The sequence below is a fragment of the Aptenodytes patagonicus genome, chromosome 1 (assembly GCF_965638725.1).
Source record: "Aptenodytes patagonicus chromosome 1, bAptPat1.pri.cur, whole genome shotgun sequence".
Lineage (NCBI taxonomy): Eukaryota > Metazoa > Chordata > Aves > Sphenisciformes > Spheniscidae > Aptenodytes > Aptenodytes patagonicus.
In genome coordinates, this window is record NC_134949.1 from 207,981,812 (window position 1) to 207,995,556 (window position 13,745).

General features: G+C 41.3%; 1 protein-coding gene across 4 annotated transcripts in view; it reads left to right on the plus strand.

The window, feature by feature from the left end:
• Nucleotides 1-9,902: 9,902 nt before the first annotated feature.
• The window catches only part of PSPC1 (paraspeckle component 1), a 67,315-nt gene continuing 63,472 nt past the window's right edge, over nt 9,903-13,745 (plus strand). For all 4 annotated transcript variants that reach the window (XR_012994415.1, XR_012994416.1, XR_012994417.1 and 1 more), the window contains exons 1-2: nt 9,903-10,376; nt 12,324-12,625. Coding sequence is in view for 1 of the 4 variants with exons in the window: in XM_076328150.1 (XP_076184265.1) it covers nt 9,999-10,376; nt 12,324-12,625 (680 nt within the window). In the remaining 3 variants the exon portion in view is untranslated. The remainder of the gene's footprint in view (nt 10,377-12,323; nt 12,626-13,745) is intronic.

Genomic DNA, 13,745 nt, shown 5'->3' on the forward strand with positions numbered 1-13,745 from the left:
AGTACACTAGTGCGGGGAAGTGCTCAGGGCAAAAATTCTCTGCTAGTAGGCTTACAAGGGATCCCAACAGAAGTAGGAGCCAGCTGGCTACAGGAAGGTTGTCTTTAAGTGCAAGAGGTTTTCTTTGAGACCAGGCTATCACCGCAAGGCTGCCTCACCTGCAGGCATGTAGAGCAGTTTATTGTATTTGTTTGTTGAATGAGCTAAACTGCCCTTCCATTTACTTTGGGATTAAAGCTTACTTGAGAGATTAACTGGGGAGCCTGTGGCCTTCTTTATTCTGGTCTGGAAAGAGATAAAATGGACTATACTGGACTATTACATGGACTATAACTTTGGGAAAAAAAGTGGATCTACATTTAATGTTTTCACTAGGCTGAAAGTTTATGGTTAATTTTACTATCACGATTCAGTGTGTTACATTTCTCAGCTGCCTGCCTGGTAGCTGAGCTACCTCCTTGCCAAGATAACTTTACCTTAATCCCAAGAAGAGCTGGGAGCAAGAAATATGTGCTCATGTCTCATTTGCTCCAGTTCAGCCTACTATTCCAGCTCAAGTCCACTTTGATGAGCAGTGTACCGGAAAGCTGGCAAGACTTGCAAGAGAGATGGCTAACACAGGGATAGAAAAGTTTTAAACTGCAGCAGGATCTGCTAGGCTTCCTCCTCAAATTCCTGAAGTGCTGTTGTTACAGGGACAGACTCTTTGTCATGCTTACACAGATGGATACCTCCAAATTCCGGATATCTAAGGAGATAGTACTTTAGGGAGTGTTTCTTCCCTCCCCTCAGGGAAGATGAAGCCTCTAACAGATGCTGTTTGAGACTAGGATGAAATGTGGTTCTACATTTATTTGCTATCAACACTGGCTTAAACAATCCTTCACTTGCTCCTCTTCTCCCTCTCCCTTTATTCTTTTAGCTGGATTAGTTCCCCCATCCTGTTCACATATGGCTGTATAAGCAGCTGAGTAATGTGTTAAAAAAAACCCTGCAGTAAGAAATAAGACAGGGACGGTAAGAAATGTCAGGGGAAAGAATGGAGCAGAGTCTCTGCAGACCAGTGTTAGTGGTGCTGCCAGGCATAGCCACACTCACAAGACTTAGATTCTCAGAGTTTTGCAAAAATAATAACAATATATAAAATGTTTAAAATCTGATCTATGTGAGGTATAATTTTAGACATACACCTGAATTAACAAATACTGAATAGCAACTCTAGCAAGTTGAAAACAGCTTAATACCACATTACACAACATGAAATGAAACTTAATTTTCTGATATCAATTTTAATTCAGCAACTTTGAGATTACACATCTTGCATTATTTTTGTTGATTTTTTTTTTTACAGTAAAACTGTACACCTGCTACCTACATCTACTTCCTAGACAGGTCAGCACTTTTCTCTTAAACATTTGGTATCAACTACCTGTCAAAGATAGTACGATGAACTAGACGGGCTTTGGGGTATCTCTATTATGGCAGTTCCTGAATTCCTGTGTGCTACACTACAGACAAACACATCCTACCTTAAAAATAATAAAATAAAATTGAAATGAAATATTAAAAGTTGTGTCAAAATAATGTTTCATTTAATTTGTTCATTATTTCATAATTTTGATTAAGTAAAATTTTTAAGTTACTGAATTTTCAAGATGGTAAAATATTTTGACCTGTAGAAAATGCTCAAAGATTATAAATACTATTTCTTGTCTAGCTGTAAGAGTGATTGACAGATATGAGTGAAACCAAAAAGGTTTAGGTAAAAGTATTAGATAAACCACTGAAAATTGAGTTCACACATTCCTAATGCAGTTTAAACTCTTTCCCTTGCCAAACACAAAACCCAATCCTAGACCTGGAAAGCAAAAATAAAGACCACCGAGAAATGTCTCATACTTTTCCAGATCATAGTCACTGTCTATTGCAAGAGTTCTTAAATTGTTCAGATTACAGAACATTTTCAGCCCCAGTGGCATTGTGGAAGAGTAAGTCAATTCACAGAGAAATATTCTTATGCCCCAATTTGAAAGGAAAATCAAAAGAAGAAATTACTGTACAAAGATGAATCATGTAAGAAAATTTACAGAAGACATTAGCTAAATCAGAGAAGATACAAATAATCAAATGCAAGAAATATATTTTCCTACAGATTGTAAGAGAGATGATTTGGAGTAAAAGCCAACCAACCATTGGCCATCTACCACATCCTACTGGACATCAAGTGAATCGTCCCTTGAATGAAAGGAAGCCTTTAAAAGCCACATAGTTCTCTCTTTAGTGTTATTGGCTCTTTCGACTTTAAATTATCCTGTTAAAAGCCTTTAATGGAATAGGTAAATTCTTTACTCTCTTCCACAATGGCTGAATATTGAGAAGTTATTTTATAAGTATCTGTACATTTCCCTACAGGTTTTATGAGTTAAAACCAGTATTTCACCGCACCTGTTTTAGTAAGATGCTTAGCAGAGAATATCTGATTTGTAACAACTCTTCCATTTGTGTATTTCACAGTGAAAATACCTGCTTTAGAGACAGGGTTAAATATGTACTCTTCTGAATTTTGTCATACTAATAGGTTTGCATGAAAAACATAAGGCTACCAAAACTTTATAGGTCACTTTACTTCTAATGGTTGCATGTTTAGGCAACCAAACTCTTAACAAGTGCTTAGTTATGCAACCATGTAGGAGACAATGATATGTAATAAATATTCAAAGCCATGTGCAATTACTTATACAGAACTATTTTTCAAGGTTTCTCTGTCTAGATTCTCTTACGAGATTCAAGATGTCAGTATCATAATCTAGAACATTCTAGATATTGGAGCTTTTGGGGGATTGCGTGAACAGTATCTCCTATCAATGGACTTTCAGAGGTCAAGGCTCTATCAGGGAGAGGTAAACTGAAGAAGTTTAGTCTGGGGCTACATCTGAACTAGAATTCTCTACTTTGTACACAGGATTGGAACTCAGCAACTGTTTTAGATAACACTAATAACGATTATAAAATACAGTATTCTTGCCAAGTAATTTTCATACAAAAAAAATTATTTTCTTCATTATCTTCAAATTCAAAAAGCATCACTATGAAGAAGTCATAAACAAAGAAACTCCTAGCTATGCTTGAAAGGGAACTTTTCCAGGGTTGTTTCTTCACCTGATGACACTGCCCTGGTTTCCAGGTGATAGCAAGGCATGCTTGTCCCCTGCTCTGGCTGGATGCGGTCCTTCCTCAGTACCCAAGCCATCCAGGCTTCAGCCTCCACTGCTCATTCTAAATCGAAAATGACAAAAGATAAAGTTCTGTAATGGCTGAAACTGAAACACATCAACTCTCTTGTCATTTTGCCTTCTCCCTGCTGTTGGCCACTTACACGTTGCTCATCTTTGTGTTGGGTCAGGTGCTTGTCAGACCCCTCTTTGAGCTGATTCAATTCACTAACACAGCAGAAAAATAATTCGGTATAAAAGTGTCAAGTTTTCTGTTGGTTAGTGAGCTAACTGGATCATGGAAAGGTCTGCTGAGCACACAAGCCAGCACAAGGAGGGGGACACTCTATGGCCAAAGGTGAGAGGAAAGTAAGGAAGAGAGAAGCAGTAGCGGAAAGAAGGGAGTGTTTACTCCCCCATTTTGGTGACAATGAACTACTAGATCAGCTCAGTTGCTTGTGGAAATGTATCTTAAGCATACTGTGAGAACTGCTACTAGATCACCATATGTGCAGACTATGACTCCATCACTTTAATAAGGGAAACGGTTCATAGGGAGCTCATTCAAACCCCAGCTTCTTTTTTGCCTGCTAACGCAGTGAAATCTCTTGCTCAGAATCATTAGGGCCATAGAGAAGCACTGAAAAGAATTGCCCACTATCCCCAAAAAAGTCTTCATGAAAAGAAGCTGAGATAGGCAGTGCTTGGAACCCCCTTACCTCCATATCAATGATCTAATTGCCAGGCATGTCTCCTGCTTATCTAACATTTGAGAATTAGATGTTAACAGCATCTTCAGCCTGTCCCATGTTTCCAGCTATGCTAAGTTTCACACATTTACTGTGATACTCTCATAATTGTCTTTTGGACCAACAGCTGCTTATCACATCTTCTCAGTGCAATGCCACAGGCCTCCACTCCTCTGTGAACCCATGCTCCAGATGTGGCGGGTCAACACTCCCTACTACCTGTACATAAATTCACCATGGATCAGAGGAGAGGTGTTAGGTCTGCATCAGGATCTGTGCTACTTAACAGGGTTCATCCTCAACAGTTGGTAGCCTACTCATCTTCAACCCAGTGCTCTTCCCTTACTCACGTGTTCCCAACAACAAATTCTTTCTGCATCATAAATGGTGTCACAAGTACTGAGGAAGAAAATACCTGATGGGTGTGGGGTTTAGTATTTTTAAGTACCTAGTACTGTATCAATGGCATGGCTCAGTTTTCGGTGATTGCACTGCAAAGATTGTTTCCATGACCTTAGTGTGTGGTTATTTGGATGGTAGCTGCTGTGTAGAGGCCATAACCACAGATAGACTAGTGGTGGATCCTTTTCATGGTGCACAAATTATGGGATAAAGAATAGCAGGTGGTTTTGTGATTTGGTAGTGCAGTTTTCATCAGCTCATATCAGGGTTAAAGCATCAGAGAGCGGTTAAAGTTTGTCTGCACACCATGTGTCTGTGTCGTGGTAGGACTTCAGAGGAAGAGGGAGGCTTCCTGAGGCCAGAGAAAGACAAATACACCCAGTGGGAAGTGCAAAGGGGAAGGCCTCTGGGGCCTGCGGGCTATTTTGGTTGGGCTAATTGCCCAGCTTGGTGGTAAATTGCAACTGCCCGAGTTTGTGTTAAACTGCTCGGAAGAAAATGGCCTGAATAAAACATGTTTGTGGTACTGCTTTCTTTCAGGGCTAGGAGCTCAGCTCTTTTGGGTCTCTCCCAGTCACTTTAACCATTCCACACAAACTGCTTCTTCTTCCTACCCTAATCCCAGGGACTGTCTGTCAGGAAGGTCTACTGCCTGATGTGCTGACAGCACACCGAATGATTGTTTAGACATAAATTAAGGGCTGAATATATTTGGGGAATACTTCCTTAAGGCTTTAACTTCCTGCTTGCCTTAGTAGTTCACTGTCACTCTTCTACAGAATAGGCAAAGACAGTATGCTGAAAAATATTCAAAATGAAGTGCATTGTATGCATTGGTTATATTAATGGAGAAAGTAGCTTTGGAAAAGTTAGGTAACTTTTGTCGAGCCTAAATGTCCATCCGACAAGTACATTTTCACAGACAAATATATTTTCTTATATTTTCAGTCCTTGTTTCCTTGAGACCAGTGTTGTTTTGAAGAATAACACTGACTTGTCATACTCAGAAAATTCTGAAATACTGATTTTCATTCACGTAAAAAATCTATTAATATGGCATGCATATAGGTGACTACTAACCATATTAGGTTAGGTTTTACAGATTATTTTATAAATGTGATCATACACATTTCTCTCCATGTAAAAACAATGAACATATCTTGTTGAATTATGCTATTATTGAGGAGAACAGAGAAAGGAGGCCTGCCCACCAGGTTTAAAAATAGAAAATCCAAGTCATCCTGTTCATCTGGGACCAGAGAGATAATTTTATTGTTGGTTTTCCATCTTTATTTTCACTTGATTTATTCTATTAAAGTTCTAGTGATAATTCCAGTATTTGTCACCAGATGGCACTGCAATGACATTATCTTGTAACCGCTCTTAATGCCCGAGTAGTAGCATAATGAGGTCATCCTCAGATAATTAAAAAGCATGCATCACTTCTTCAGGTTGCATTAAGCACTTTTTTCTCCACACCGTTATAACATCAGGCTTGCTGGCACAGCTATGACAGCTAATGTTTTTAATATTCTTAGCCCATTTATCTTTGTAAGAAAAGCTCAGTAGTGGAGACCAAAACCTACCCTAAGCTTAATTTGTCCAGATATTGCCATGAGTAATACTGCAGGCAAACGCTGTCTTTAATGGCAAGAGATGAAAAGCAGCAGCAGCTCCCACCTGTGTCAGGTCATGCACAGAAGTATGCCTCAGTTCCCTGCCCCTGCACTTCTGAATAGGATCCCAACCTCAGGCCATCAACCACTGCCTACTGCATTCCCTACTTTTTCAGTGCAGAATTTCATGCTTTCCCTTGTTTCTCCCCTCCTCCCAAATGGAGCACTCCCCTCCGTGCCCTAATTTACCTCTCAGTTCTAGTGCTCCCTGATACATTCTGTCATGATCTTCCGCTGTAGCTTGAGTTACAAGTACTGATCCTAACCATGACTCATTGCAGATTCTAGGAAATAAAAAGAAATAAACCTGGGAGTCCAGAGATGTGTTGAGCAGTAAGCCACAACTGCCTCTGTTGAGAAGCCGACTTCAGCACTAATACAGCTATCACCACTGGAGTGCTGTTATCTGAGCAATCACTTTGAAGTTGTTCAAGGGTAAATACAAATAGTTTGGGATTTTTATTTGCAGATCAAGATATGTAACATTTACAAGTTTGCAGCATATAAAAGCTCTCATGACTTTCTTTTAGAGGTCTGATGCCTCCATGATTTTCAGCAGGATCCTGCTATTTGGTAGGGAAGTAATGCTGCGATACAGAAAATTAAAAGCTGGAACAGTTGCTTCTGACTGTGTCTCATACAGCACATGGCTGGATGGTGTGTGTTTTGGAAATACACCCAAAACTCTTGATAGCGTTAACACTTTAGCATACACCAAACAGAACCTTTCTCTGTAGCAAACAACATGAAAAATACTGGGGATTTTCACAATTCTGCTCGTTTTTTGCCACTGAAATGTTCTTGTCCTTAGAGGATCAGTGATTGTACTACAGACAGTCGTCCATATGCAGAATATTGTATTTATCCTAATAAATTTAAATACACAACCATTTGCAGGATCATAATCCAAGGCTATACATGAGTCAGAAAAGGGAGTCTGGTAGTACATGTAAAGGCAGTATATTACCAATACAAGAAGTTGTGATCTTTTTAAGGTCTTAAAACAAATTCCAGGACAAAACAGACTTTGTTAGCACAAAATTAGGGTTGTCTGTTGTGGCCTTTTGAATGCCAAATTGAATAAATTCAGGCTTCCAAAAAAAAACCCCTCAAAAATTACAGAGTGAAAGCAAATTACTATGTGATCGTAACTATTATTCTCCCACTCTTGTGAAATTACTCTCATGTAGTTCAGCTGCATTCAAAGTATTAAATACTAAACTTAGGGAAAGTGGCTGGAACAGTCTAGCAGAACTCCTCCCGTGATATGAGTTGCTATTAGTAAATCATAGAAATTTAAGTGGATGTTTATAACAGAAGGAAAGCATTGGAACAAGAACTTCAAGGGATCCATTTTGCCTCCTTTCAAAATGTTTTTTTGTTAACTCGTGTCAGTGGCAAGGTGTAGCAATCATTGAGCCACAAAGAGACCGGGCAGTTAGGTAGGAGATGAACTATCTGGGGTTGTCCTGATGAATGAGTAAAATGTGAAATAATATATTGTAAATGAAGGTGAGGAAGTGATTGACCATAGTAGATATCAGGTTCTTTTTGTACATCGCCCTAAAATGTTTGACTGTAGGGCATGTGCAAATTGCTCCTGCTCAACAAAGTTTAAAAACAGTGCAAATATGTGCACTACGGTTATACTGTTAGTCTGTAATGAAGGTAAGCTATGCATGAGCATATTAAATATATATTTCTCTTTTTCTGCAGATATTTTCATAATTTTCTTGTTTCTGGAAGTTGGAATTTTATTGATCTATTTTACTGGACTATCATTTATTATTCAGACGTTGCTACAGCTAAGGAAAGGTAAGAACAGTATGGAATTCGTAAATACTCCTTGCTCCTCCTATTGACTTTTTTATAGTACACAGGAAATCATGGTTGTATATTTAAATGGTTGTAGCTTTTACTACTAACCTGATTTGGAAAGCTGTGTCTGAAAACCATGGCAATTTTATTACACAGCACTGGCAATAACTTAACAAGCAGACTACTACGCATCTCCCTTTTCCCATCTACTGAGCTTTCACTCTCTACAATGTATAGTCATGTCATTTCTAATATGTATTTCACTCCCTTTACATCCTTACCAGTTTTAAAAAGCTATCCGTTTGCTGTTAGTTGTTCCTTTTTTGTCTTAACACTTGTTATTGAATCCTAAATATACTACAGACCATAGCTCTTCCGACAGTCAAGGTGAGTAAGGTTTAGGGATCCTGTACTGCTACTCTAACACCTCCCTCATGTTCCTACACTGCCTGACTTGCTGCCTTTGCTGTGAGTAGATATCCTTCCTCTACCGTCTGTATTTTCTGATTTTCAGAGGTTTAAATCAGGGTTCAGTTCAATGCCCTACACCCATGAGTCTGCTTCAGAAACAGGTGGGCTGATAAAGTAATAATACATGCTGCCTGGGAGCTCATGTTTTCTCTAGATCCTGGTACAAGCTCAGAGATAGGAGGAAAGAGACTGAGATCTTTCGTGTACCTCAAATGGAAAAACAAGACAGAGGAACCTAAAGTATTCCCCAATGGACAGGGAAATCCCTGAGCAATGGATTCATGCTGTTGTAGAATTAACTTTTTCTTGAATATCATGCTTGACATTGCTTTTTCAAAAGAACAGTATGTGCCATGCACTAGCTGAAGTAACTATTAACCACATGAGATTGTCTGGACTTTTTCAGTGCTATAGTTGTATTAATAAAACAAATCATACAGTTATTTTCTCCTGAAGTCTTGCTCTGTTGTCTAGGAGTTCCCCTGCATGATGCAAAGCTACATGGGCACCTGAAGCACTCAGGCTATTCTGGTAATGAGCCAAGAACTGATTATCAGGCCTTCTATGAGGCCCCAGGCAGACTAATGAGCTCTTTGTCTGAGAAACCATGCATCAGTTGAATTACTGGTTGAAGCACACAGATCAAACCAAGCAACTGGGCATCCGGCAGGCATAGAGAAAACCGTAGTCTTGTGCTGCAGATGAGACACACATAGTCCTAGCTACAAGAAGGAGTGCCCAAGGAAGGAAACGTTTGACTTCACACCTCTGTGAAGAAAGTCATCACCTTTATAATGAAACCTGTTGCCCTGTAGGAAATTGTTCAGTGAGCAGCAGATGTAACAAGGCCTCTCTCCACTCAGATTTGTCTCCCACATCTAACTCGGTGAACACTTTTCCTGTGCTGTCTGCAGGTCCTCCCTCTCGCCTCCTGTGCCATTCCGCAGTGCTCGGGCGTTCCTTCCCCCGTGCTGTTCCCCTGCAGCCGCCTCAGCGTCCCTCATATTATGCCTGCCTCCCTCTCCCGCAGCGACCAGACACCCCACTAGGGCACCCCGCCTGCCTGCCTTTCCCTCAGGGGAGACCGCAACAAGGGGTTCTTCTGCCTGGGGACGGACTGTCGCGGAGCTCGCAGGATCTGAACGCTCCCGAGACCACTACTCTAATCCAATATGGTTGCGTTTGCGGCTGCTCTCTGTACGCGCGAGTCATGCACCGAGGGAGCCGAGCTAGCAAGGAGCAACAGGGAAGCTTCTGGGCGGGTTATCCTCTCAGACAGTGCAGCCCGCTGGAACGCATCTGTCTCTGCAGACACAAAGGCCGATCTCTCGCGGTTTGAGGCAGGTTCGCCTGCACGCCGGAGCTGAAAGGGACCAACGGTGCCCGGGCGCAAGCAGGACGCCATAGGCACACAGTCCACCCCCACAGCCTTCCCACCGCCGCGCAGGACGGCGCATGCACGCACCCCTCCCCGCGCCCAGCAACGAGCAGGAGCAGTGGCGGGGAAGGCAGCGCGGGCGATGGTGGGCGGGGCTTTCCTCAGGGACGTTACAACTCGTCGAGGTTGGCGGCGGCGCCATTTTGAATTGGCTGAGGGTCGGAGGTGGTGGTTGCTGAACCGGGGTCCGCGTCGCCCGAGAAAACCAGCGAGAAAGGAGCGAGGTCTGAATATGGCAGCGAATAGGAACTTGAAGCAAGTACGGATCGAGAATAGCTCCCCAGCGGCGCCGCTGGGCATGGTGGGGGGTGGCGGCGGCGGCAACCTGAAGGGATTGCGGGGCCTAGAAACGGAGAGTGAGGCATCGGCGGCCATGGCGCTGGTGCCGAGCAAAGAAGGTGGAGATGAAGAGCAGGAGGTTGGGTTCACCATCGATATCAAAAGCTTTCTCAAACCTGGCGAGAAGAGCTACACGCAGCGCTGCCGGCTGTTCGTGGGGAATCTGCCTACTGATATCACCGAGGAAGATTTCAAGCGCCTCTTCGAGCGCTATGGGGAGCCTAGCGAGGTCTTCATCAATCGGGACCGTGGCTTTGGCTTCATTCGCCTGGTGAGGATTCGCGCGAGCCTCTCTGGCTGCCCCGTAACGCAGGGGCTGCCTTTGCAAGCGGGAGACTCCTTTCCTTCTCTCCCCCTCCCCACCCGCCTTTCCTTGTAGGGCGGGTGTAAAAAAAGATAGTAGCTGCCCCTCTTTCTCTCTCTTTCTCCTTGCTGCTAGCGCTGTTTCCTTAGCTTCCTCTTCCTTCCCCCCCCTCCCCTATTTGCCTCCATACATCCAAGCCAGAGGCCTGCATTGTGAGCAGCCTTCCCAGCCCCTCGCGTTAGGTTCCCACCTCACTACGCGGTACTCCGCTGGTTTTAGGGCCCCTCCACCAGTGCCGTTTACGTGCTGCTACCACGGATACTCCTGCAGCCTGTTACTCTTCAGTGAATGAAAGATGTGATTGCGCGATCTGCTTTGTTCGTGTAATACCTGTGTAAAGGCTTTCCTTATTTAACCAGGAGAATTTATCGTACTTTAGGACTAGAAAAAAATCCTTCTTTGTGCAGAAGCAAATTTCAGCCTGTACAGTTCATTATGAGTATAGGTTTGGTCTATGAAAACACAGTTAATTTTAAAGACTGGACAGGATTGTTTCGAAATACCACTGCTCACACATCGTGACAACGGAACATGTAATCTTAGAATTGCAAAGAAATGGGACCTTGGGTTGTTTACATTACTTGTGTCCAGATAAGACTAGATTTTTAGACATAATGCAGTATTCGATCGAATATGCTCAAGCGAGCATGCAAAAAAGGAATCATCTGTAAAGCTTATGATACTGTATTTAAATGTAAATTTAATGTGCAGGATTAGTTTTCATGACTGCCATGTCTAGAATGCACTGATTTGTATCATTCTGGGAATAGCTTTAGAGTACTTTGGGTGTTTCTAGTTATGCTTTTTCCATACATTTTACTGGTTAGGATTTTTTTCTTTTTGATTGTCATCTTAAAGATAAGTGGTTGTGGCATTCTGCTGTACATCTTTTACCCTGAGAATCCTCCAGCCTGAAATAGCACTTTTCTGGAGGAAGCGTGATATATTTGCATGTCATTACTCAATTTTGTATGTGATATAGATTAGATATAGCTTTTATCTGAACTTCCCTTCTCCATTATGTTTAGGGAATACGTTATTTTTTAACAACTTACCTAGTCAGTTGAACTGTGGAGAAAATGGCCATGATCTGAAGAATAATTTCTTTAAATGTAAGGGATTGCAGGTATCAAACTCGGTGAAAATCTCTGAAATGAGAAAAAAGGCAGTTATTGATGCAAACTGTCTCATGGATGTGGGTGCAGAAAGCCCATAAATGTGAGAAGAATGAATACATGAGCAAAGAAGGTAATTTCATCATTTGTTGATGAAATTCGAATTGGACATCCATTGAGAGTTCATCTAGCAGTGGTAATGAGCAAGTGTGATATTTTCACTTATTTAAAAACAAAACAAAACCCCAAACCAAAACCCAAAACACCTTAGATCCTGTAGTGTAATCTTTGAAAATACTATTTCCTATTATATGGAGCTAGGGATGCAGAATATAAACATTTGAGTTGGTAAATGTGAAAAAGCATCACGTTTTCAACTCTGCTGAAAGCCTTTACAGAGCAGCGCAAACGTATCCATCATAATGAGAATTTGTTAAGTCCTCTGATATGCAACAAAATTTTTTGTCTATGTCGTTTTTTAGAATAAATCATAGGGGATGACAAATGCATGTTTTTTTTCAATCAGTGGACAGGAACTTTTGGGGTTTGGAAGGGAGGGCGAAGAGTTGAATGACCCTGATGCTAATGTGCTCAAGTTAAGGAAAAAAAATTTGCTACTTTTCGGGGGGGGGGGGCGGAACGGGACGACGGGGCAGGGGTGGGGAACGACACGACCACAAAAGTGATATCTGTTGTCTTTGAAAATAAAATATATAAAATATTTTATATCTTGAAAAAGGAATCTAGGACACTGGCTGAAATAGCAAAGGCAGAACTTGATGGTACTATTTTGAAGAGCAGACCACTTCGAATTCGATTTGCTACACATGGAGCTGCCCTAACGGTCAAGAATCTTTCACCTGTGGTTTCTAATGAGCTGCTGGAACAAGCATTCTCTCAATTTGGGCCAGTGGAAAGAGCTGTTGTTGTAGTAGATGATCGTGGCAGAGCTACAGGAAAAGGTTTCGTAGAGTTTGCAGCAAAACCTCCAGCACGGAAAGCTCTAGAAAGATGCAGTGATGGGGCATTCTTGTTAACAACGTAAGTTCACAGGCTTTTGTTTGAATTTGTGTGAGTATATATTTCTGGTGTGAAAGAAAACTGCATTCATGAGTATTCCGTAGTTCTTACTTTATTTTAAAATTATGAAAGCCACGAGGTGAGAAATTAAGGTGTTTTACATGAATACCTCAAATACTCCTAATTTTTTTTTGTGAGGAAAACCATCTTTTTCTGCTTACTGTTTATAAGACTTGTAATTACCATATTAGAGTCTGATAGCAACATTTTGCTTTTCCTTGTCTATATAGTAAGGCTTTTTCTAGTGACACTTTATTTTCATTGATTGCACTCTTCTTGATCCCGGTAACAATGTGACAAAATAATATTCCTGTTTCTTAGCAGAAAAGTGCACTATGTTGCTCATATTTCTGTAAACTCAGGAAAGTCTTCCTGCATTTATTTCTATCTCACAAGTTGTATTTGTGGCTTGAAAGGCCAGAAGTACCTTTTTTTTTTTTTTTTTGAAAATGATGACTTAGATTCTGCAGAAGTTTATGGCAATGATCTCGGGAAAACTTTCTATTTCAAGGGCAAGCGAGCTTGCAAATTACAGCACTTCTCTCTTGCACCTCTTATTTCTGTACTTGCTGAAAAGAGTTGTTAACTGCTGTGCTTTAACACATTCACTAGTGACATTTTCAAATGTTTTCTTAAAGACTGTGTGAAATGATAGATATTCAGGATTTTTTTTTATTTTTCTGATTCTCATTTGGGAAAATAAGGCTGTGGTTCCACAGCATGGAAGCTTGCTGCCATCAAATTGGGGAACTTGTAGTTCTTTTTCTCTTCCTACCCTGGCTGTGCTGTTGATCATTTATCCGATTGAGAACTTTCAGATACTTCCATAAGCCACTTGTGCTTGCTAAAACAACGGAAAAGTATTCAGCTGTTTTTGTTGGGTTCATTTTTGGCTGTTTAAGCACATGAAGGTGCTTGCTAACATGAGTGCTATGAACATCAGGTCCAGCAAAAGATAAGGCAGGAGAAAAGGTTGCCAGGAGGAGATTGCAGGTGGGGACAGGGTCTGGAACTCCTCTTTCTCATGATAATCTCATAAATCTTGTGTGCCACTGAACTGACCTGGTAGCTACGTAGTAAA